Consider the following 22554-nt stretch of genomic DNA (forward strand, 5'->3'; position numbering starts at 1 on the left):
TGGTTGTGGTGGGGCAGTCTGCGTCAAAGTCCAGGGCCGTTTTTTTGTCCTAGTCCGTCCCTGCTTACTCATCATGCCAATGTGTAATGTGTACATGCCTAGAGCAAAAATAACTCACATCCAATAATGACAGACATTGAAAACATGGGCAGTTTGACCTCACATTACTTAGCCTGATGATGTGTCATTGGAATGAAAAAGGTACCAGTACTGATTTACATTTTTCAGTACCAGGGTTCATTTTAGAGTGAATATTCTACAAGAGGTGCTGATGATCAAGCAGAATAACATGTCAGATGCTGGTACCGCGGATCGGTGAGTTGTTGCCAACAATTCAAGCGCTGGTCATTGGTCAGATAAAAGGGATCCAGTCAGCCTCTTGGTGTAGGGTGATGTTGCCCCTAGACACTGATCATGGGTCAGTTTTGCGGTTTCCCCACTAATGGATTGGGAGAGTGGAAGCTGATCCTAGATCTTTATTTTGGAGCTACACCTTACCTGGACATGGAGGAAATCTCACTCAGGTCGCCCAGGCTCCCGTCCGTTACGTGCCCAGCCGAAGTGGCCTGGGTGCTGTAGCCTTGTGACGTCAATCCTCCTTCCGGCGTCCCCGCTCCGTGGTAACCCCCCGTCCCGTGGTTCTCCAGCACCCACTGCTCCCCTCGGGCATTCTGGGGGACTGGCCGGCCAGCCGAGACCCCCGGTACACCACCTCCGCTGCAGCCGGGTAGAGGGGGAGGTGGCGGGGGCATGCAAGGTGCCGTGTCAATGCCGCTGTCGGTAGATGCGCCCTTGATGTAGATGAGGCCCAGGGCATCGGGGTCCATGGGGTCACCAGAGCCGAAGCGCTTGTCGTCGCTGCTGCCGCTGGAGGCATTGCTGGAGAGCGTGTTGCTGCTGGAGTGGCTGGAGCCGGACTGGGAGAAGAGATGGAGATCAAACAACAATAGTTAGTGGTTAGCAGCATTCATTTGTGTCTGAAAATTAGCGGTTAAATCCTTGCTTCGTCCATTCTTGTTTTCTCAGTTCCTCTCAAAGAGCATTGGAGTAAAGGATCCAAGACCTCGCCCTCTGACCTCCAATGACCTTTGAGAGGAATTGAGGAAACAAGAATTCGGCAGCTAGTGTACAGAGGCTATGTGTCCTTACACCACAATTCAATCATATCTTAGATAAAAGCGGAAAAACACATTGTGGATTTATTCACTGGTTCAGAATGTATTAAACTTAACTTGAGAATTATGAAATTGGGGCCCTGGAAATGTTTGGTACAATTTACTATTGTACTTATTCGTTGTTACAATGTATTTACAGCAGTAAATTACCATACTCCTAACCCTAATCTAAACCAACAAGTCGTGTGGGAAAATGACCAACATACCACTTCACAGGCCTTTAGTGTAACAAAACTACATTTAATTTAAAACATACTTTTCTTGTTGCTAGACTATATGTGGTTTGGACTTTAAACCATTCACATTTTGATTTAATAGAGCAATCCAGCCATTGAGCTTCCTACTCCTGTTAAGAGAGGTATATTCATAGCCGACTTGGGTCCCATTTTAACTACACCGTAGTAAAATAAATAATTCCTGAAGCTGCAATTAATTGAAAACTCCATAAACCGAGCCATTTCCAAATGGGTTCGGAGGGCATATGAAACTTTAATGCGCTCTGCATAGGGAGACAAGTACATTCTACCCCTCGTTCTGTTTATCCCCTCAAGCTTCAAACATTGCAATATTTTTCCCAGGGCCAATTGTTGGGATGCTTCCTCATTTACAGTAATATTAATGAAAATAAATAACGCACATGAATCGATATTCACCATGCGTCGCCATTACTTTCAATACACATTTACATTTATTTCAAATTAAGTGGTGGTGGTGGTGGTGGGGAGGGGGGGGGGGGGGGGGGGGGGGGTATTACAGGATAATAAATCCGAAGCGACAGTTTGCTGTTAGTAAAAACGTCATCAACGACAAGGGTAAGCTGACCTTTTCTGGCCTGATCCATCAAGGACCGTTCTAGTCAACCTGACGAGAGGAGGGGGGGCCCTCGTTCTCCGCAGTCATAGCGCTACACACCATCGCACTGTGTAGGCTTGGGGCTGTATGGGTAACCAAGCCGTTCTCTACATCTAGGTGTGACCCTAAAGATCAGATGACTATACGTACGGTATAATGACCCATCTGTCAAGGGTGTCGTGTTGCGGTCCAAAACCGAAGACCATGCACTTTGCTAGTAGGGGATAAGGTGCTCTGCGCGCGCATAGTTAGGTCTACCAAAGCCTTTATTGACTGGCGGGACTCCTATGGGAAACGGTCACCGAAAGGCCATGATGTTCTGTCATTGGATGACATGAATGCTTTCATATGAAACGAATGAAACATATGATTGATTAATGAATTACTTTGTTTACTTACAACTACCTGATTTAGTCCTGAAACAGTGTTACAAGACATACTTTCCATTGATGCTCAAAATGTAGGCTATTGCATGAGGTGACATAGCTAACCCAAAGAAAAAAGCATTACAGCGTAAAATCAAAGTTAACCTGGCAACCCTCAATAAACATCAGGATAACTCTTTCCAAGTACGAGTACTCACGTGTCGGTATTTATCGGGGGAGTCCTTTGCTCCTTGTCTCGGCTGGCTTCTCTCCCTCGTGTTCAGAACCTTCGTGGAGGGATGGTGCCACTTGGCCTCTGCAAAAGAGGAATAAGACAATTTGTGATTTTTTAAAATGTATTTATAATTTTCTCATTAAAATACTTGTGTTGCAATTTCTACGATACTGCTCACCAGAGTTGATGTCAGGAACTATTATATATTCACTAGGAACCAAACAGATTGAAGTGGGGAGGGACTACCTGAATGTGTCCAATAAGAAACGCCTGTTTTCCTTTCCCATTTCAAAACCTTTTGATACAGCGTGAACTAATGAATATGACCCTAGTTGCCATTACTGGCATTTTTTCAACGCAGTTCCTGAAATGCCAAAAAATGAATTGGAATGGCAGTTATTTGGTCATTCTATTTTATGTTACAGGCTATGAAAGCACATTTTGTCATTTGTTGACATCACAACATGACACATTTGGTAACACTTAATGTGAATGACAATCTTGAATCTGGAAGAATGACAGTTAATATTGCTTTCTGTTTTGTCTGTCTCCAGCTGACCTTTTCGCTAAGTGCATTTCTACTGACAGGCGAGTGAGTCTCTGTCGTAGCACAGTTGATAATGATGATGAAAATGGTATTGGTGAAACATGATGCTTATGATGGTGCTGGTGATGAAGAAGAGTAACTCATACCTGCAGATCTGGTCCTCTCCAGCTTGGGCTCCCTCTCTCTCCGGCCCTCTCCCTCCTTGTCGCTCGGCTGGTCCAGGAGCAGTGCAGGGGACTGGCATCTACAGAAAGACGGATATGACAAAGCTAGCGGTATCAGCAAACTGGTTTAAATCTTCAAAAGTGGGAGGAAAGATATGACGTCTTTGCTGAACATTCTAACCATGAAGACAATCAGGTCAGCCATTTTTTAGTTTTTCGCCCAAACAAACTCACAGTTAACTGACCCCGTACCTGAATGATCCAATGTAGAGCTGCCAGTTCTTATCACAAGGGTTGGCAACCCTTGTCCTGGAGTGACGTAGGCACTTCAAATGTTTTTGATTTAACCGACCTGGATGACCAGGTGTTTTGCATTTAGACAATCATTTAACTGACCAATTACCTCAGTTGGTATGGTGTGGTACCTAATCGGAGCAAAATCCTGCGGCACTCCAAGAACAGAGTTGCCTACCCATGCCTTACCTAATCACAACTGTATCAACTTTCAATGCAATCATTTTGTCAAATGAGAATTGTTGTCCTAAACTCAGGCCTCAAAGAGAAAAGAGAATGCTAACCAGCATATCATGGCTGCCAAACATTACAATTGAGAAAATGTGTTCAAATTATAGTCTTCTCCCACAGCATCCTCAATGCTTTGCCATTGCTTTGCATTGGAACCTTTTAAGTGCATTGTAATACTTATCAACCCCACTTCCTGCTCTTCACACCACTGGCCATTGTTTCACTGTTTCTCACCACTTGGCTCGTCGCACGGAGCTATTTCAAACCTTTCCCTTGGTGTGTAACAGTATCCGTTAAGCTGCGGCTGCCCGGACACATTTCCACAACGGATGCTGTGGGGATATTGAAGGAATGCCTTATAACCTGAGAGCCAGGGTCCGGCTGGGGCCTCTGGCCCGGCGCCTATAACCTGGTCTGGACTGCCGAAGGTCAAGGAATGGGGGTACTGGAAGAACCAGGATGGGGGGGGGGGTAGTAACGGTATTGTTCTGTCCTAGATAGAGGAGACGGCCTATCATATGACACAACTGGTCCCACTACATATACTGAATGTATGGGTCACTGTATTGAATATATACACAATGCTGAATATATGGGCCGATGTAGTGAAAATAAACACTACACTGATGCTTCTGCATTGTTTGGTCTTTGGTGTTTTAGGCTGGGTATCTGTAAAGTACTTTGTGACAACAGCTGAGGGATAAAGGGCTTTTAAAATAAATGTGATTGAATTTGATTGATTCATATGCAGTATGAGTCACTGTGAATGCTGAACAGTTATGAAAATTGCTTTGGATTAAAAAAAATGCTAAATGACCATAGTATTATTATAGTCCTCTTTCTCTAAAGATTATGTGCCATCTACAGTATGCACAGGAGGGAATAGTCTGGTTTAAAGGAGTGTAAATATGGATTGAACTTTCGATGTAAATATCTAGCCTGTAGCACTATTCATATGAATTTTAATTGTGCATTATTCTGTGTTTCTATATATTATGTACTTTGTCTTTTTAAGCACGTGACCAAATTAATTTCCCCCCGTTGGGATAATAAAGTTGATCTAATCTAGGAGCAAAGAAAAGCACCTAAAAGCATTTTATTAGATGACAGCCATCTCTCCCATTTATTTGTGCTCGGGGTCTGTAGATTTCTCCTAATGCTCATAGCTGTAGGCCTATCTGTAACCGGGACACACAACAGACGCCATCAAATATGGACCTGATTATTTTGAGAAAAGTAAACATCCAATAAAAACTTTGATTTTGGACTGAACTATCCCTTTAAACAGATAAGTGGGCGGGGTTTCCACTTTTGGTACTATTTCATTGGCACGATTGCCCCAGACAAGCTACATCAGGCGCAGACACAGTATTTGAATATAATTGTATTCAAACCCAGTCTGCTGTGTACGTAACTCTCCATGGAAGGGTGAGGCTTGAGGTTGAGAGTTCCCTCGCATGTACACCGTAGTCGTCCTAAAATATACACCATAGCTGTCATAAAATGTGCACCGCAGCACTGTGCTCTAATGCACTTACCCGTTAATGCATCCCGCCTTCTGGGACCAGGTGCCACAGGGTCCGGGGTCACTGGATGTGGACTGGTTGCTTGGGGAGCTGCAGTACAGTTGTCCTGTTTCCCGACTGCTACAGGAGGCCGTAGGGGAGATCTCATATTCCTGCAGTATCCTGAAAACCACAAAATAACATTCAGGGGACATTGAACCTAAACAGGCCTCAAAGTGCCCCACCTATTGGCTACAGCTCCAATGGCCCCGTTGAATGGAAAGGGTTAGTTGTTGGTTTGATTCTCAAAAGGGCCACGCACACTAGGTCTAAGGAAACGATTTGACTGCACCGAGCAGACCAAACCAAATTGGCCACCGGGTGGGTCTCTTGGGATAAATGCATCTGCTAAACGACCATGTTATCACAGATATTATTCTCAGGAGTTGTGAAACAAAATAAAAAGAGCTGTCAAGACAACGTCAGGCGTGTCAATACAACTCATCACCTCGTCTGGACGCATGATGCATATGCTCCTGTTTGTTTGTTTTGTATATCATTATGTGTACTATGCCAAAGGTCAAATTACAGATAAGAACGTTTATATATATGTATATTAAAAAAAAGAGGGTTTATTCGATACTGACAATACAAAGAGTAGGTCAACCGTTATACTGTGATGATAAGTTGTAACTGGACTACGAGAATCCCATCCATTTATGAAGAGTGCTTGGGTAAATACTTGGGGAACATAGCGTAATTAAGCAGTTAGGCAAGGCGTTATTCTTAGCCTGAACACACTGTTCCAAGCCTCCGCGGAGTGGGAGATGCTCGAGCCTCTGACTCGTGAAACCCGACTCTCCCGCCGGCCCGGGAAGAACGCTGAGCCCTTGAAAAGGAAACACGGAATTACACATCATATGGAAAAGCTGCGATGGGATCGTAAATGTGCAATGGAGAAGCGAGCATAATGGAGGTGTGAAAGGGATCTTCAATGCTGCATCTTCAGCAGCATTGGAGCAGGCCTGCGTCGCAAAGCGTTGGCAGCTGCAAATTGAGTCCCACTCCCTCTTAATTAGCTGGCAAAGCTCTGACTAGGAGTCGAAGCCACAAAGTGTTTGCATATGTTTATTGTGTGGGGATCGTTTTGAATTCCGTGTCTCCATGTAGGTTTCCCTTAGGAAAACATGTCACCTGAATGGTTCCACTGTACTACCTCAGAGTCTATCACTTCTGTTTTTTCTGTAGAACCCAGGCAAAGTGTCACATATGACAAATACGGTATGGTAAAAGTGTGCGGGGAAATGTAATGTTACGTGACTCATAACCCAGAAATCCTTTTTTTATATTTCCCGCTGGTAACGGTGTGGTGACTCCCGGTACGCTCCACAGTGCTTATAAGAACCAGTATGTTACTATATTAACTGGTCTGGTCCGAAACGTAGACTGAGGAGGCTAGTGTCTTGGAAATACGTGGTCATTTAAAATTGTATATATGTTTTTATTTTCAAGACATTACGGCGACATTGAAAATTCGAACTTTGTTCTGAAAGCTTTCCCCCTGAAGTGTAGCTCAAAGCGCTAACTAAAACCCAAATAATAAAAAAGGATAATGACTAGTGGGTCAGGACTTTAGGTTCACTAAAGCCTTAGATGGAGTTTATCGTAGCACACTGCACTTTATTATGGGCGACAATTTTAGTACTCATCACTGCATTCTTCTACCAGAAAGTTGGTTGGCCCTCTGATGTCACGTAGGTTGATACATTGCTATGTTTTCATTTATAAAGCCATTTTACAAAATCGGTACAGTGGGACTGACATCTTCACTAAACTTTAGACACCTGGTCTCAGGGACGGTGAACTCTGAAAATTCCCTTGGTCTCTACAGAGTTCTGTAACTCAGCTTTTAGTTTTCTGCCAACTTATTTGGTGGAACAATCTTTAAAATGTTCTTAAATGTGATGTTTTGGTGCCTCTAGGGTAATTCAGAAAGCTGATTGAGGACCTTATTACTGATGAATGGGTTTGTTTTTTTATGACCGTGTTTTCCTTTCTGCTTGCGTTTTGTATTTATATTTTGATGTGGGTATTTTCTGTAACTCAGGGTGCCATCTGTAAAAGAGATCTTGGTTTCAGTATGAATTAGAGGTCGACCGATTATTGGAGGACCAAAAAAAGCCGATAACGATTAAAATCGGTCGATATATATATATTTGTAATAATGACAATGACAACAATACTGAATGAACACTTATTTTAACTTAATATAATACATCAATAAAATAAATTTAAATAAATAATGAAACGTTCAATTTGGTTTAAATAATGCAAAAACAAAGTGTTGGAGAAGAAAGTAAAAGTGCAATATGTGCCATGTAAAAAAGCTAACCTTTAAGTTCCTTGCTCAGAACAGCAAAAATCCTTGAAGCTGGAGACTCAAATCTCCCTCACTAGCTTTAAGCACCAGCTGTCAGAGCAGCTCACAGATCACTGCACATGTACATAGCCCATCTGTAAACAAACCCATCTATCTACCTACCTCATCCCCATACTGTATTTATTTATTTTTCTTGCTCCTTTGCACCCCAGTATCTCTACTTGCACATTCATCTTCTGCACGTCTACCATTCCAGTGTTTAATTGCTATATTGTAATTACTTTGCCACCATGGCCTATTTATTGCCTTAACCCTCTTATCTTACCTCATTTGCACTCACTGTATATAGACTTTTTGTTTTCTTTGTTCTACTGTATTATTGACTGTATGTTTTGTTTATCCCATGTGTAACTCTGTGTTGTTGTATGTGTTGAATTGCTTTGCTTTATCTTGGCCAGGTCGCAGTTGCAAATGAGAACTTGTTCTCAACTTGCCTACCTGGTTAAATAACGGTGAAATAAAAAAAATATGAAAGCTGGTTCCTTTTAACATGAGTCTTCAATATTCCCATGTAAGAAGTTTTAGGTTGTAGTTATTATAGGACTATTTCTCTCTATACCATTTGTATTTCATATACCTTTGACCATTGCATGTTCTAATAGGTACTTTAGTATTGCCAGCCTAATCTCTGGAGTTGATAGGCTTGAAGTCATAAACAGCGCAATGCTTGAAGCACAGCGAAGAGCTGCTGGCAAAAGCAGGAAAGTGCTGTTTGAATGAATGCTTACGAGCCTGCTGCTGCCTACCACTGCTCAGTCAGACTGCTTTATCAAATCATAGACTTCATTATAATATAATAACACACAGAAATATGAGCCGTAGGTCATTAATATGGTCGAATCCAGAAAATACCATTTCGAAAACAAAACGTTTATTCTTTCAGTGAAATACGGAACCGTTACGTATTTTATCTAACGAGTGATTGTTGTTCAATTCTGGCAAATGAATTACAGTCTTTGTTAGGAAGAAATGGTCTTCACACAGTTCACAACGAGCCAGGCGGCCCAAACTGCTGCATATACCCTGACTCTGCTTGCACAGAACGCAAGAGAAGTGACACAATTTCCCTAGTTAAAATAAATTCATGTTAGCAGGCAATATTAACTAAATATGCAGGTTTAAAAATATATACTTGTGTATTGATTTTAAAGAAAGGCGTTGATGTTTAGGTACACATTGGTGCAACGACAGTGTTTCTTTCGCGAATGCGCTCGTTAAATCACTGCATCGATTATATGCAACGCAGGACAAGCTAGATAAACTAGTAATATCATCAACCATGCGTAGTTAACTAGTGTTTATGTTAAGAGTGATTGTTTTTTATAAGATAAGTTTAAATGCTAGCTAGCACCTTACCTTGGCTCCTTGCTGCACTCGCATAACAGGTAGTCAGCCTGCCACGCAGTCTCCTCGTGGAGTGCAATGTAATCGGCCAGAATCTGTGTCCAAAAATGCCAATTACCGATTGTTATGAAAACTTGAAATCGACCCTAATTAAAAATCGGCCATTCCGATTAAATCGGTCGACCTCTAGACTGAATCGCTGATAAAATAAAGATGAAATAAATTCACCATTTGGTGCCAAGCGGGATTGACATCTTAACTCATGACATATTAAGTTTAATGAGAGAAATGTCACAACAACCATTTGGTTCCCAGACTGCCAACAGAAGAGTTTTTAGCAAAGCAAACCACCCATTTTCTTCAACAGGTCTATAATATACACTGACTGGTACAAAACATTAAGAACACCTTCCTAATATGGAGTTGCTCCCCCCCCCTTCTCCGTCAGAACAGCCTCAATTCATCGGGGCATGGACTCTACAAGGCTTCGAAAGCATTCCACAGGGATGCTCGCCCACGTTGACACCAATGCTTCCCACAGTTGTGTCAATAAGGGATCAAAGCTTTCACCTGGATTCACCTGGTCAGTCCATGTCATGGGAAAGAGCAGGTCTTCACAATATTTTGTACACTCAGAGTAGACTTGTAAAGTCTTTCATAACAGACATATACAAGGACACTCCAATCTGAAAATAGAGTTCTCTCCTGAAAGGCCAATCCATGCCGCAATCACTCCTGTGAAACCACCGGCTAGAAGGGAATCACTTCATCTCAATTTTCCGCCAGCAAACAGGCTGTACTTTTCTTTCTACAAAAGGTCAAACTCATCCCACACAATTGCACTACTCCCACATATACCAGTATGCTTGCATGCGCACACACAGTTGTCACACAGTTGTAAATGGACATGCACACACTGATTAGATGTAACACCACAGATACGCATGGCATGGACACACACGCGCGTTCAACCTGATGTGTAATGCAACACTACCCTGAAAGACCAGTGCTGAGGTAGCCTTACTGTCGCTGTGTGTGTGTGTGTGTGTGTGTGTGTGTGTGTGTGTGTGTGTGTGTGTGTGTGTGTGTGTGTGCACAGACAATCGTGGACAGTCCACAGCAGAGGGGCAGTGCAGGGCTGCAAACAAGCACCTCGACACTCTAGAGCTCAATAAAACATTCACACGCCATGACACCCTGCTAGCTAACACCCCCCCCCCCCCCCCCCCCTCCCTCCCCCCATGCTGTGTGCCATGTTAAATAACAGGGGCACAACATGGAGGTTGATCCTCAACCCTCAGACAGAGTGAGAAACATACACTCTAAATACAGGGTAAAGAAAGTTGATGCTTATGGAGTGATAATAAGCCAACAAAATGAAACATTTCATAATACAAATTCAACATGATTAGATTTGGATAAAAATTCTGTTGCCACTAAAATCACTCCATAAACCATGACCCAACATAAGAGCAAAAATAAAACACTAGGAAAAACCTTATGGTCTCTTCTGTTTGTTTTTCTGTTAGTATTATATCACAGTGCCAAAGAGCTCTTCTCATCTACATTCAGCATTGATTCAGTTGTTTTCTCTAGTCCTGGGACCCACTGTGTGTGCAAATACCATCTGACACAATGTCTATGAGAAACACTGATTTAAGTATAGTAGCCACAGTATGTTAGAGTTGGAATTAGAGCTGGGTCGAGTTCATTAGGCATGAACGGTAGAAAACAGACAAACAGGGACGGTTTACCCAGACTTGTCAAATAAAAGCTCATTCCTGTTTTCCATTGCAAATCATTTTAAAACACTGTTGGTTTCCCTAACGCCCCTTCCGCCATCTTGTTTTTCTTCCTGTCAGAGCCCAGTCTCAGTTTCCCAGTCATGTATTTGCCACTTGCTAATTTTATGCTAATCAAATTACAAAAACCTTGACCTCATTATGCACAGCCTATGCTAATATCGTGCAGTGTGTCAGTGATACTAAGGATAGAGGTGCCATTGTGTCCGTCGAGAAAATGATACAATTTCACTAACAAAAACAAGTCGGCAATGAGTCCTATTCAATTATTAGTACAGGTCCTTGGGATGAGTCAGACATGGTTGGCAAGCAAATCTGTATATGTACATGAAAATATTTTCTGAGTTGGAGTGACTCTTCATGCCAAACAAGGAAGCATGCTTGATGTAATATAGCTCAAGTCTCTTTCGGTGACACACTTTGAGCATGATCATGAGTGTCAAAGGCAGGGATACTCAAATCTGGCCTCCAGACAAGAAGTACTGCTGATGTAAATTCTTCGCTCGAAGCAGGGACTGATTAAGATCGAGATTCCACTCACTAGCACTAACCAAAACAGTGACAATGAGTTTACTCTGTTCGGGAAAAGTAACATCAGGACTTTGGCCATCCAGGCTCAAAATTTGAGTACCTCGGATCTAGGGCGCTGGAACTAGGAACTATGAGTCAAAGAAGATGGAAGTGGGTGCTGAGGTGTACCTGGTCCCGTCCTGCTGCTTTCTGTCGAAGGAGGTGCTGCGGGAGATGGCCCCCTGGGCGTAATGGAACATCTGCTGCCCGGGGCTGGGGCCCTGTGTGGGGGAGGTCCGGGACATGGATGGGCCACCACCCGGGGCTGCTGAGACACGGTGCCAGGCGGCAGCCGCGCTGGTCTTGTACTCCACCACGGGGACGCGGTACATCTCCGAGCAGCTCCTGATAGAACAAATCAAAGACACCTTAACAATTGAGCGTCTTACAAAACAATCTTAAAACGGTGAAGTACATGTACTTACATTATACTGTAAGAGCATGAGTAAGTGTTGTTACATGTTATTATGTGCATCTAATGTAAAAAGTGTGACACAATCCTCATAGGCTACTCTAAGTCAATGGGAGAGTTATGTTGATATTTGGCAGATGGACTGCATTTTAAGTGGTAGATATTTTGAGATTTTTCACTGCCTGATACGTCCGATTCCAAAAGAGGTACAGCCGTCATTCCACCTCTTTCTTGCTCGCTTGATTTAACCCTCAGAATATAGTATTAACCCAATATTCTGAGTGCGAAAGAGATGACCAACTTTCCATTGCATTTGGGACCAGACGCTGCCAACTTGTGTCCAACCTCATCCAAATGTACTGCTACTTTGCTACAGTTAAATATGTTCAATATTTGCTGATGGATATGAGCTACATTGACTAAGCCTGTGGCCGATTGACATCAATAACACTGGTATTAGTATTTTATTAGGATCCCTATTAGCTACTCTTCCAGGGGTCCACACAAAACATGACATAGCACATAACATTAACAGACAACGTTGATTAATTTAACATGACTTAGGTCATGACTGCAGAGATAATTAGCTATATAGGCTGAGTCCCAAAAGGACCCCTATTTCCTACACTGAACAAAAATATGAACACAACATGTAAAGTGTTGGTCCCATGTTCCATGAGCTAAAATAAAAGATCCCAGAAATGTTCCTTACGCACATATAGTACAAAACTATGGATCATGTTGTTTTCTCCTTCACTCTGCTTGATTCCTGTTAAAACATGATTTGGCAAGTTTCAAGATCTCAACCGACCCAAACGACGGCATTGGAATGTCCCAAAAAATGGCACAGCCGAAAGCCCTGTCTTGATTCATAAGTCTCAAATGGCACCCATTTCCATTATAATGCACTACTTTTGACCAGGGCCCATAGGCTATTTTTGAGTGGCCTTTTATTATAAGGTGCACCTGTGTGATGATCATGCTGTTTAAATCAGCTTCTTGATATGCCACACCTGTTCGGTGGATGAATTATCTTGGCAAAGGAGAAATGCTCACTAACAGGAAGGTACATTTTTTTTTGTATCTATTCTATATGGGAATAGATCGATATAAATGCACTAGCTAAAAACATATGAGGTACAGTTGAAGTCTGAAGTTTACATACACCTTAGCCAAATACATTTAATCCTAGTAAAAATCCCCTGTCTTAGGTCAGCTAAGATCACTTTATTTTAAGAATGTGAAATGTCAGAATAATAGTAGAGAAAGTGATTTATTTCAGCTTCTATTTCTTTCATCACATTCCCAGTGGGACAGAAGTTTACATACTCTCAATTATTACATTATTATTATTGGTAGCATTGCCTTTAAATTGTTTAACTTGGGTCAAACGTTTTGGGTAGCCTTCCACAAGCTTCCCACAATAAGTTGGGTGAATTTTGGCCCATTCCTCCTGACAGAGCTGGTGTAACTGAGTCAGGTTTGTAGGCCTTCTTGCTCACACACGCTTTTTCAGTTCTGCCCACACATTTTCTATAGGATTGAGGTCAGGGCTTTGTGATGGCCACTCCAATACCTTGACTTTGTTGTCCTTAAGCCATTTTGCCACAACTTTGGAAGTATGCTTGGGGTCATTGTCCATTTGGAAGACCCATTTGCGACCAAGCTTTAACTTCCTGACTGATGTCTTGAGATGTTTCTTCAATATATCTACATAATTTTCCTGCCATCTATTTTGTGAAGTGCACCAGTCCCTCATGCACCAAAGCACCCCCAAAACATGATGCTGCCACCCCCATGCTAGGAACAACAAAAGGCCACTAAAATGTGCAGTTTTGTCACAACACAATGCCACAGATGTCTCAAGTTGAGGGAGCATGCTAACTAAAGGAATGTCCACCAGAGCTGTTGCCAGAGAATTTAATGTTCATTTCTCGACCATAAGCCGCCTCTCCAATGTCGTTTTAGAGAACGTCCAACCGGCCTCACAACCACAGACCACGGGTAAACACGCCAGCCCAGGACCTCCACATCCAACTTCTTCACCTGCGGGATTGTCTGAAACCAGCCACCCGGACAGCTGATGAAACTGATGAGTATTTATGTCTGTAATAAAGCCCTTTTGCTGTGAAAAACGAATTCTGATTGGCTGGGCTTGGCTCGCAAGTGGGTGGGCTTATGCCCTCCCATGGCTGCGCCCCTGCCCAGTCATGTGAAATCCATACATTAGGGTCTAATGAATTTATTTAAATTGACTGATTTCCTTATATGAACTGTAACTCAGTAAAATCATTGAAATTGTTGCATGTTGCATTTATATTTTTGTTCTGTGTAAGAATAAAACGGCACAAGTTTAAGTGCAAAGAAGGTAGTGGTGTTTAACCTACCTCCTGGGTGTACCGTCTTCGTGGGGCTGGACGATGACCACACTGACTGTGTTGGACGTGCGCAGCAAGTCGATCATCTGCTCGTGGGATAGTGTGGCCACAGCCACCTTGCAGATCTCCATCAGCCGGCTGCCCGGACGGAGACCCACCTGCCAGGCGAAGCCAAAAGGCTCCACGTCCGCCACCACGCCCTCGAAGTTGACGTGGAATCCCAGCTGGCCCAGACCGTTCCGCCTAAGGGTCACCTCCACTGTCTCGCAGCCCCGGGTGACAATCTAGGACGACATGACCAAGAGAGTCAATTCCAGCCTACTCTGATCTAATGGCTTTATTAGGGTTTATCCATGTTGGCAATTGTTTTGATGCGTTATGAGCATTACCTTATAAAGCCTACTGTAGATCAACCTTTACCCCCAGTTAACCTCATGGAGGGGCAGTAATTAGCAACTTTGTGGTTTGATCTAATCCACACAAAAACAAAACTTCAAAATCGCACGAAGCCAATGAGAACTTAAATCATTATCCCTTTCCAAGATAAAGTTGGTTGAAAAGACTAAAGGGCTCCATTCAATCAAACTTGGCAACAAAAACGAAATATAGTCCAAAAGTGGCCTGAGCTGGCCTCTTGAAGCGCAGGAAACAGTTACGGGATTTGACAAAAAAAACGTTTGCCAACAACAAAAGAAATACCTAGATAATTTCAGAACAAACCAGCCAATCGCACAATGTCAAGCTCTGCAGAGATTAGGGTCGTCACGATGCCAAAGGTAAAAAAAAACACAATCTCTGTTTGGAGTGGCAACGTGTCACTATTTTTCATCCAGACTCCCCAGTTCTTCACCCCTTTTTGGCGTCTTAAAGCCTGGGCGTACGAGGCTAATGGTATCGTAACAACCCTAGCAGACAACCCTAGCAATCCTAGCAACCCTAGCAACAACCCTAAACACCTTTGGATTATGCCATTTAACTGAAATGTAAAGGGCCTGGGACAGAGCGCTCAGGGACACCCGACCCCATACGACCTCTCGTCTCCCCCTAAATAACACAATTATCAACCAAATGACTCAATCAATTACAGGCAAAAAAAAAGCAGGAGGAAAGTACATGCCCCGGCAGGCGTTTATTACCAACAGTGATTCAAGAACAGTAACTTCTAACAACAAACATATTGTTGTGAGGCTGAGGTAAAGTGGCGGTATAATGGGGGACATCTGCTGACTTGCTGACTGAACTGCTGTGACTTGGGCCGGCTCCCAGGACTTGAGTAATCTTCTCAATGCGGCATTAACCAGTAGTAAACCATTTAACTAAACAAGATCTTTTCACATCAGATCTTTTACAGATCTGATTGGTCAAAATACCAATTAGTGAAAAAATATCAGAATTGGGCTACCTGTCTAAACGCAGCCAAATACTGAGTTACAAGGTTTTATGCAAGTGTCTTATGATATTAAACTACAGTTCAAAAGTTTGGGGTCACTTAGAAAAATCCTTGTTTTTGAAAAAAGAGCATATTTTTTTGTCCATTAAAATATCAAATTGATCAGAAATACAGTGTAGACATTGTTAATGTTGTAAATGACAAGCTTCAGAAGAAAGGTCTTTTGTTTCTGGCCATTTTGAGCCTGTAATCAAACCCAGAAATGCTGATGCTCCAGATACTCAACTAGATACTTGCTTCTTTAATCAGAACAACAGTTTTCAGCTGTGCTAACAAAATTGCAAAAGGGTTTTCTAATGATCAATTAGTCTTTTAAAATGAAAAACTTGGATTAGCTAACACAACGTGCCATTGGAACACAGGAGTGATGGTTGCTGATAATGGGCATCTGTAAAGCCCATGTAGATATTCCCCAAAAAATCTGCCATTTCCAGCTACAATAGTCATTTACAACATTAACCATGTCTACAGTGTATTTCTGATCAATTCAATGTTATTTTAATGGACGACAAATGTGCTTTTCTTTCAAAAACAAGGACCCCAAACTTTTGAACGGTAGTGTATGTCTCACGCAGAAGTGGCCAATCTTCTCTCTGGTCGGTCCAGTGTGGGTACAGCCAAGCAGTAACAAACCCAAACCCAATTCAAGTGATCAACTAAACCTAGTCTTCAGTAAATACTTGGAGAAGTTTAATTAGATATGTTCCTTGTGGGTCCGATTGGCGACCCCTGGTTTAAAGGACTTTAACACTGAGGCGTGGTTTCCCGGACACAAATTAAGCCTGGACTAAATATAATTCTCAATGGAAGATCTTAATTGAAAATAATGCTTAGTCCAGTATTAGGCTTAACCTGTGTACAGGATGTGTAGCACTGAATTATGTTGTCTTTTAGCCTAACACAACCTTCTTACCTCCAACCTCTGCATGATCTCCCGGACGTCGTCCCAGCATCCTTCCAGCGTGGAGAACACCACACACTCGCCTCGCTCGTAGAAGAGCCGGACGCTCCCAGATGTTGCGCTCCAACCAAGGACGTCGCGGCAGTAGCAGTTGAACACCACCTCCTTGGACACCTCTTCGATCAGCACCACAAACTCATTGGAGACGGCCAGCAGGCAGCCAATGTCCGCCGACTGGCCAAAGTCCCGGGCCACCACGGCCCAAGTGACTGCCCCGTAGCTCTGGAGGTGGGCGTTCCGCCGGGGTCGGCTGCGCTCTTTCTTCTTGACACCCAACGAGATGAAGCTAAACTTGGCTGCTGAAGAGTCCACGGGGTTGGCGCTTACAAAGTTCTCGGCCAAATCTTTCAGGTACTCTTGTCGCGTGCGCATGGCCATGGCGCGGAACTTGTCCGACTTATGCACCGCATTCTCACCGTTCATCATCTTGGCCAGAAGGAAGTCCCGGAACATGGCCGACTTTGGGAAGAGCACCCCCTGGGGGATGGGAGGACCGAAGGCGGGCACGTCTTTAGATCTGGTGACCGCCACACTAAAATAAAGACAAACAGCTATTTTAATCCCTCTGTCGTTTACCATCATGATATTTTATAAGTAACACAAACAGGTCAAAACAATACATTTGAGAGAGATTTGTTGGGGGGGAATTTGAATTAAAGCCACTCCCTGGAAATGAAAAGGTTACAAACTGTTGTTCTGCCAATCCAAAGGCCAATTACAAGAGCAGAACAAGTGGTTTCATGATCAACTGTACATCATATTAGATAGCTAAAGTGCTGTTCCATTGCGCGAATATAATTGACTACACAAGCTTAATTTTAAAATCCTCTGTTATAAATAGAGGTGTGGTTTCAGTTTAAACAAATAGAGGTTGTTTCAACCCTCACAGTGGTGTAGGTAGTGACAAGCAACTGGTGTTTCTGTATGATCAGAATTCTGATTCAAGACTCAGGTCCTCTAACAGTAAGGGCCGGAAATCATTGTCGTGGATTTGAATCGTACAGCAGCATATCCAAATCAAATCAAAGTTTATTGGTCGCTCACACAGATTTGCAGAAGTTATCGCAGGTGCAGCAAAATGCTTGTGTATCTAGCTCCAACAGTTCAGTAATAGCTAGCAATTAAAAAACGTAAAATACACAATCCAGAAAAATAACAAGCAATGTCAGACTGGAATATAAATATATACAGTGGGGTGAACAAGTATTTGATGCACTGCCGATTTTGCAGGTTTTCCTACTTACAAAGCATGTAGAGGTCTGTAATTTTTTATCATAGGTACACTTCAACTGTGAGAGACGGAATCTAAAACAAAAATCCAGAAAATTACATTGTATGATTTTTAAGTAATTCATTTGCATTTTATTGCATGACATAAGTATTTGATCACCTACCAACCAGTAAGAATTCCGGCTCTCACAGACCTGTTAGATTTTCTTTAAGAAGCCCTCCTGTTCTCCACTCATTACCTGTATTAACTGCACCTGTTTGAACTCGTTACCTGTATAAAAGACACCTGTACACACACTCAATCAGACTCCAACCTCTCCACAATGGCCAAGACCAGGGAGCTGTGTAAGGAATCAGGGTTAAATTGTAGACCTGCACAAGGCTGCGATGGGCTACAGGACAATAGGCAAGCAGCTTGGTGAGAAGGCAACAACTGTTTGCGCAATTATTAGAAAATGGAAGAAGTTCAAGATGACGGTCAATCACCCTCGGTCTGGGGCTCCATGCAAGATCTCACCTCGTGGGGCATCAATGATCATGAGGAAGGTGAGGGATCAGCCCAGAACTACACGGCAGGACCTGGTCAATGACCTGAAGAGAGCTGGAACCACAGTCTCAAAGAAAACCATTAGTAACACACTACGCCGTCATGGATTAAAATCCTGCAGCGCACACAAGGTCCCCCTGCTCAAGCCAGCGCATGTCCAAAAGTCTGAAGTTTGCCAATGACCATCTGGATGATCCAGAGGAGGAATGGGAGAAGGTTATGTGGTCTGATGAGACAAAAATAGAGCTTTTTGTCTAAACTCCACTCGCCGTGTTTGGAGGAAGAAGAAGGATGAGTACAACCCCAAGAACACCATCCCAACCGTGAAGCATGGAGGTGGAAACATCATTCTTTGGGGATGCTTTTCTGCAAAGGGGACAGGACGACAGCACCGTATTGAGGGGAGGATGGATGGGGCCATGTATCGCGAGATCTTGGCCAACAACCTCCTGCCCTCAGTAAGAGCATTGAAGATGGGTCGTGGCTGGGTCTTCCAGCATGACAACGACCCGAAACACACAGCCAGGGCAACTAAGGAGTGGCTCCGTAAGAATCATCTCAAGGTCCTGGATTGGCTTAGCCAGTCTCCAGACCTGAACCCAATAGAAAATCTTTGGAGGGAGCTGAAAGTCCGTATTGCCCAGCGACAGCCCCGACACCTGAAGGATCTGGAGAAGGTCTGTATGGAGGAGTGGGCCAAAATCCCTGCTGCAGTGTTGCAAACCTGGTCAAGAACTACAGGAAATGTATGATCTCTGTAATTGCAAACAAAGGTTTCTGTACCAAATATTAAGTTCTGCTTTTCTGATGTATCAAATACTTATGTCATGCAATAAAATGCAAATGAATTACTTAAAAATCATACAATGTGATTTTCTGGATTTTTGTTTTAGATTCCGTCTCTCACAGTTGAAGTGTACCTATGATAAAAATTACAGACCTCTAGATGCTTTGTAAGTAGGAAAACCTGGAAAATCGGCAGTGTATCAAATACTTGTTCTCCCCACTGTAAATACACACATATAATGGTGTAAAGGCAGTATGGACAGTATTGTCCAGCAGTTGATATATAGGTTGAGCCATGACTAGAATACAGTATATTGAGTGCATTCGGAAAGTATTCAGACCCCTTGACTTTTTCCACATTTTGTTATGTTACATCCTTATTTTTCCCTTATCAATCTACACACAATACCCCACAATGACAAAGCAAAAACAGGTTCATACATTTTTATTTATTAAAAATAAAATATCACATTTACATAAGTATTCAGACACTTTACTCAGTACTTTGCTGAAGCACTTTTGGCAGCGATTACAGTCTTGAGTCTTCTTGGATTTGAAGCTACAAGCTTGGCACACCTGTATTTGGGGAGTTTCTCCCATTCTTCTCTGCAGATCCTCTCAAGCGCTGTCGGGTTGGATGGGGAGCGTTGCTGCACAGCTATTTTCAGGTCTTTCCAGAGATGTTCGATCATGTTCCAGTCCGGGCTCTGGCTGTGTCACTCAAGGACATTCAGAGACTTGTCCAGAAGCCACTCCTGCATGGTCTTGGCTGTGTGATTAGGGTTGTTGTCCTATTGGAAGGTGAATCTTCGCCCCAGTCAGAGGTCCTGAGCGTTCTTGAGCAGGTTTTCATCAAGGATCTCTGTACTTTGCGCCGTTCATCCTACCCTCAAATCCTGACTAGTCTCCCAGTCCCTGCCGCTGAAAACATCCCCACAGCATGATGCTGCCATCACGCCTCACCGTAGGGATGGTGGCAGGTTTCCTCCAGACGTGACTCTTGACATTTAGGCCAAAGAGTTCAATCTTTGTTTCATCAGACCAGGGCATGTGGTTTCTCGTAGTCTGAGAGCCTTTAGGTGCCTTTTGGCAAACTCCAAGTGGGCTGTCCTGTGCCTTTTGCTGAGGAGTGGCTCTGGCAGCCTTGCATGCATTAACACGCTTCAATTACTTACTTACGTCAGCCACGGAGGACGAAAGCATAGAGTTCTGGTGAGCATCGGTAGCTATGTCGGCGGCTCTATGTTGTTTTCCTCGAAGCGGCAGAAAGTGTTTAGCTCGTCCAGGAGTGAGGTGTAGGTGTCCACAACGTGGCTGGCTTTCCTTTCATAATCCGTGATTGTCTGGAGTCCCTGCCACATATGTCTCGTGTCGGAGCCGTTTAATGCAACTCCACTGTGTAATGTTGTTTTGCCTCTTGATTGCGTTACTGAGGTCACGCCTGCTTGTACAGGTCCACATTCCCCTGTCACCTTGCCATGGTTAAATGCGATGTTTCACACTTTTAGTTTTGCGCGAATGCTGCAATCTATCCACGGTTTTTGGTTTAGATGAGTTCTAATCGTCACAATGGGACCAACATCCTCTATGCACTTCCTTATGAACCCAGTCTCCGAGTCAGTGTGTATGTCAATACTACTATTCTCAGAGGCGACCCGGAATATTTCCAGGTCCGCATGATCAAAACAATCTTGAAGCATAGATTTCGATTGGTCAGACCAACATTGAGCAGTCCATACCACGGGAGCTTCCTGTACCCGTTTGCCTATAGGTGGGCAGGAGCAGAAGAGAGGTGTGGTCTAATTTGCCGAAGGGAGGGAGGGGGATGGCCTTGTAGCCCGCCTCAAAAGGGAGAGTAGCAATGATCCACGGTCTGTGTTGCGCATGTAGCACAGGAGATGTGTTGATTGGATTTCGGTAGCGTTTTCCTCAGATTTCCTTTATTAAAGTCTCCAGCTACAATAAATGCCGCTTCAGGATAAGCGGTTTCCAGTTTGCACATAGAAAAGTGTAGTTCCTTGAGAGCCGTCGCAGTGTCGGCTTGGGGGGGAATATACAAGGCAATAATGATGACCGAATAAATGTATTTTGGGGGGGTAATGCGGTCAGCATTTGATGGTGAGGTATTCCAGATTGGGAAACTGTTACCACAATCACACAGAGAACCCTGCTGGCTGAATGGACAATATATCCGCAGAGTCATGATTCTGTAAAAAAAAGACTGTTATACAGTCGCTGATGTCTCTCTGGAAAGAGATCCTAGCCCTAAGCTTGTCAACTTTATTGTCCAGGGACTGAACTTTAGCGATGGAGGGAGTTGACACTTGATTCAACAATCATTAATAGAGGTACTTCTTATAATGATTGGATTCCAGCCTTATTGAAAGTGGGCCCTTAGGTACATGAATGCTTGAATCAATGCAAGTTAATTGAAACCAGCTTTACACATCTCTCACACCATGCATTTTAGAAGTGTCGGCGGTCCGCTTTGCTCACCTGTAGCAAACATTTTCTGTGCAAGGGTTGTGGACTCTGACGATGATGAACACGTGCTGGAAGTGTGAGCGAATGTTTTTGGGAGTGAAGGGAAGAGCACCAGATTCCTGGAAGATGACGGTGACGATGTCATTTCCAATGTGCCTCTTCCTCAGTAGCTAAATGGCAAGAAAAGGATACGGAAAAGAAAAAGCACATTAGAATTCAGAAGAATAAATGCCCTTACAGTACATGAGAGACTAGGACAAGGTCTCAAAGGCTGATGAAGACCTAAATGATGGAAATCTATCCCATTCTAGAACACAAGTCAAGCTGTTAAGTGGTCAAGGAAAGGATATGGAGAACAGTAAAACTTGTTTATTTGTAGTCTATCAGAGGGCCTGTGGGAGCTACAGTTCTGTCATATTGCTTATACCTCTCATATCCTTGCCAATCAACAGAAGTGCTAAAGGCAGTGGCTAGGGTCCAGGGTTTCTTAACAGGGCGATAGCCTCCTCACCAGGAGGCCATAATCTGTTAAGTCCCTTGGTGTAGGTGGTAAACAAACGGGATGAGGGGTGGAATTGACTGGATAAAGGGGCTCAAGTAGTGGCAGAGCCTCTGCCGACCTTGGGGGGGGGCTTACGGCTAATCTCAGAAATCTAATGGGATCCCAGGGGAGGAATAATAATAATAATAATCAAGGCCCAAGACACATGCGAAGCCCAAGACACATGGCCCGTTCTAATTTCATAAAGCTCAGAAAGACACTGGCCCTCGTTCCTGCATAG

General features: G+C 43.4%; 1 protein-coding gene across 2 annotated transcripts in view; it reads right to left on the reverse strand.

Moving 5' to 3' along the window:
• Positions 1-22554, reverse strand: part of LOC120032530 (signal-induced proliferation-associated 1-like protein 2) — a 94991-nt gene that overhangs the window by 19553 nt on the left and 52884 nt on the right. For both annotated transcript variants that reach the window (XM_038978670.1, XM_038978669.1), the window contains exons 7-14: positions 21785-21942; positions 16678-17257; positions 14324-14598; positions 11654-11869; positions 5402-5551; positions 3321-3418; positions 2611-2708; positions 499-917 (exon numbers count right to left, since the gene is read on the reverse strand). In XM_038978670.1, the coding sequence (XP_038834598.1) occupies positions 499-917; positions 2611-2708; positions 3321-3418; positions 5402-5551; positions 11654-11869; positions 14324-14598; positions 16678-17257; positions 21785-21942 (1994 nt within the window). The remainder of the gene's footprint in view (positions 1-498; positions 918-2610; positions 2709-3320; positions 3419-5401; positions 5552-11653; positions 11870-14323; positions 14599-16677; positions 17258-21784; positions 21943-22554) is intronic.

This window comes from Salvelinus namaycush, chromosome 39, assembly GCF_016432855.1.
Source record: "Salvelinus namaycush isolate Seneca chromosome 39, SaNama_1.0, whole genome shotgun sequence".
NCBI classification, from domain to species: Eukaryota; Metazoa; Chordata; class Actinopteri; order Salmoniformes; family Salmonidae; genus Salvelinus; species Salvelinus namaycush.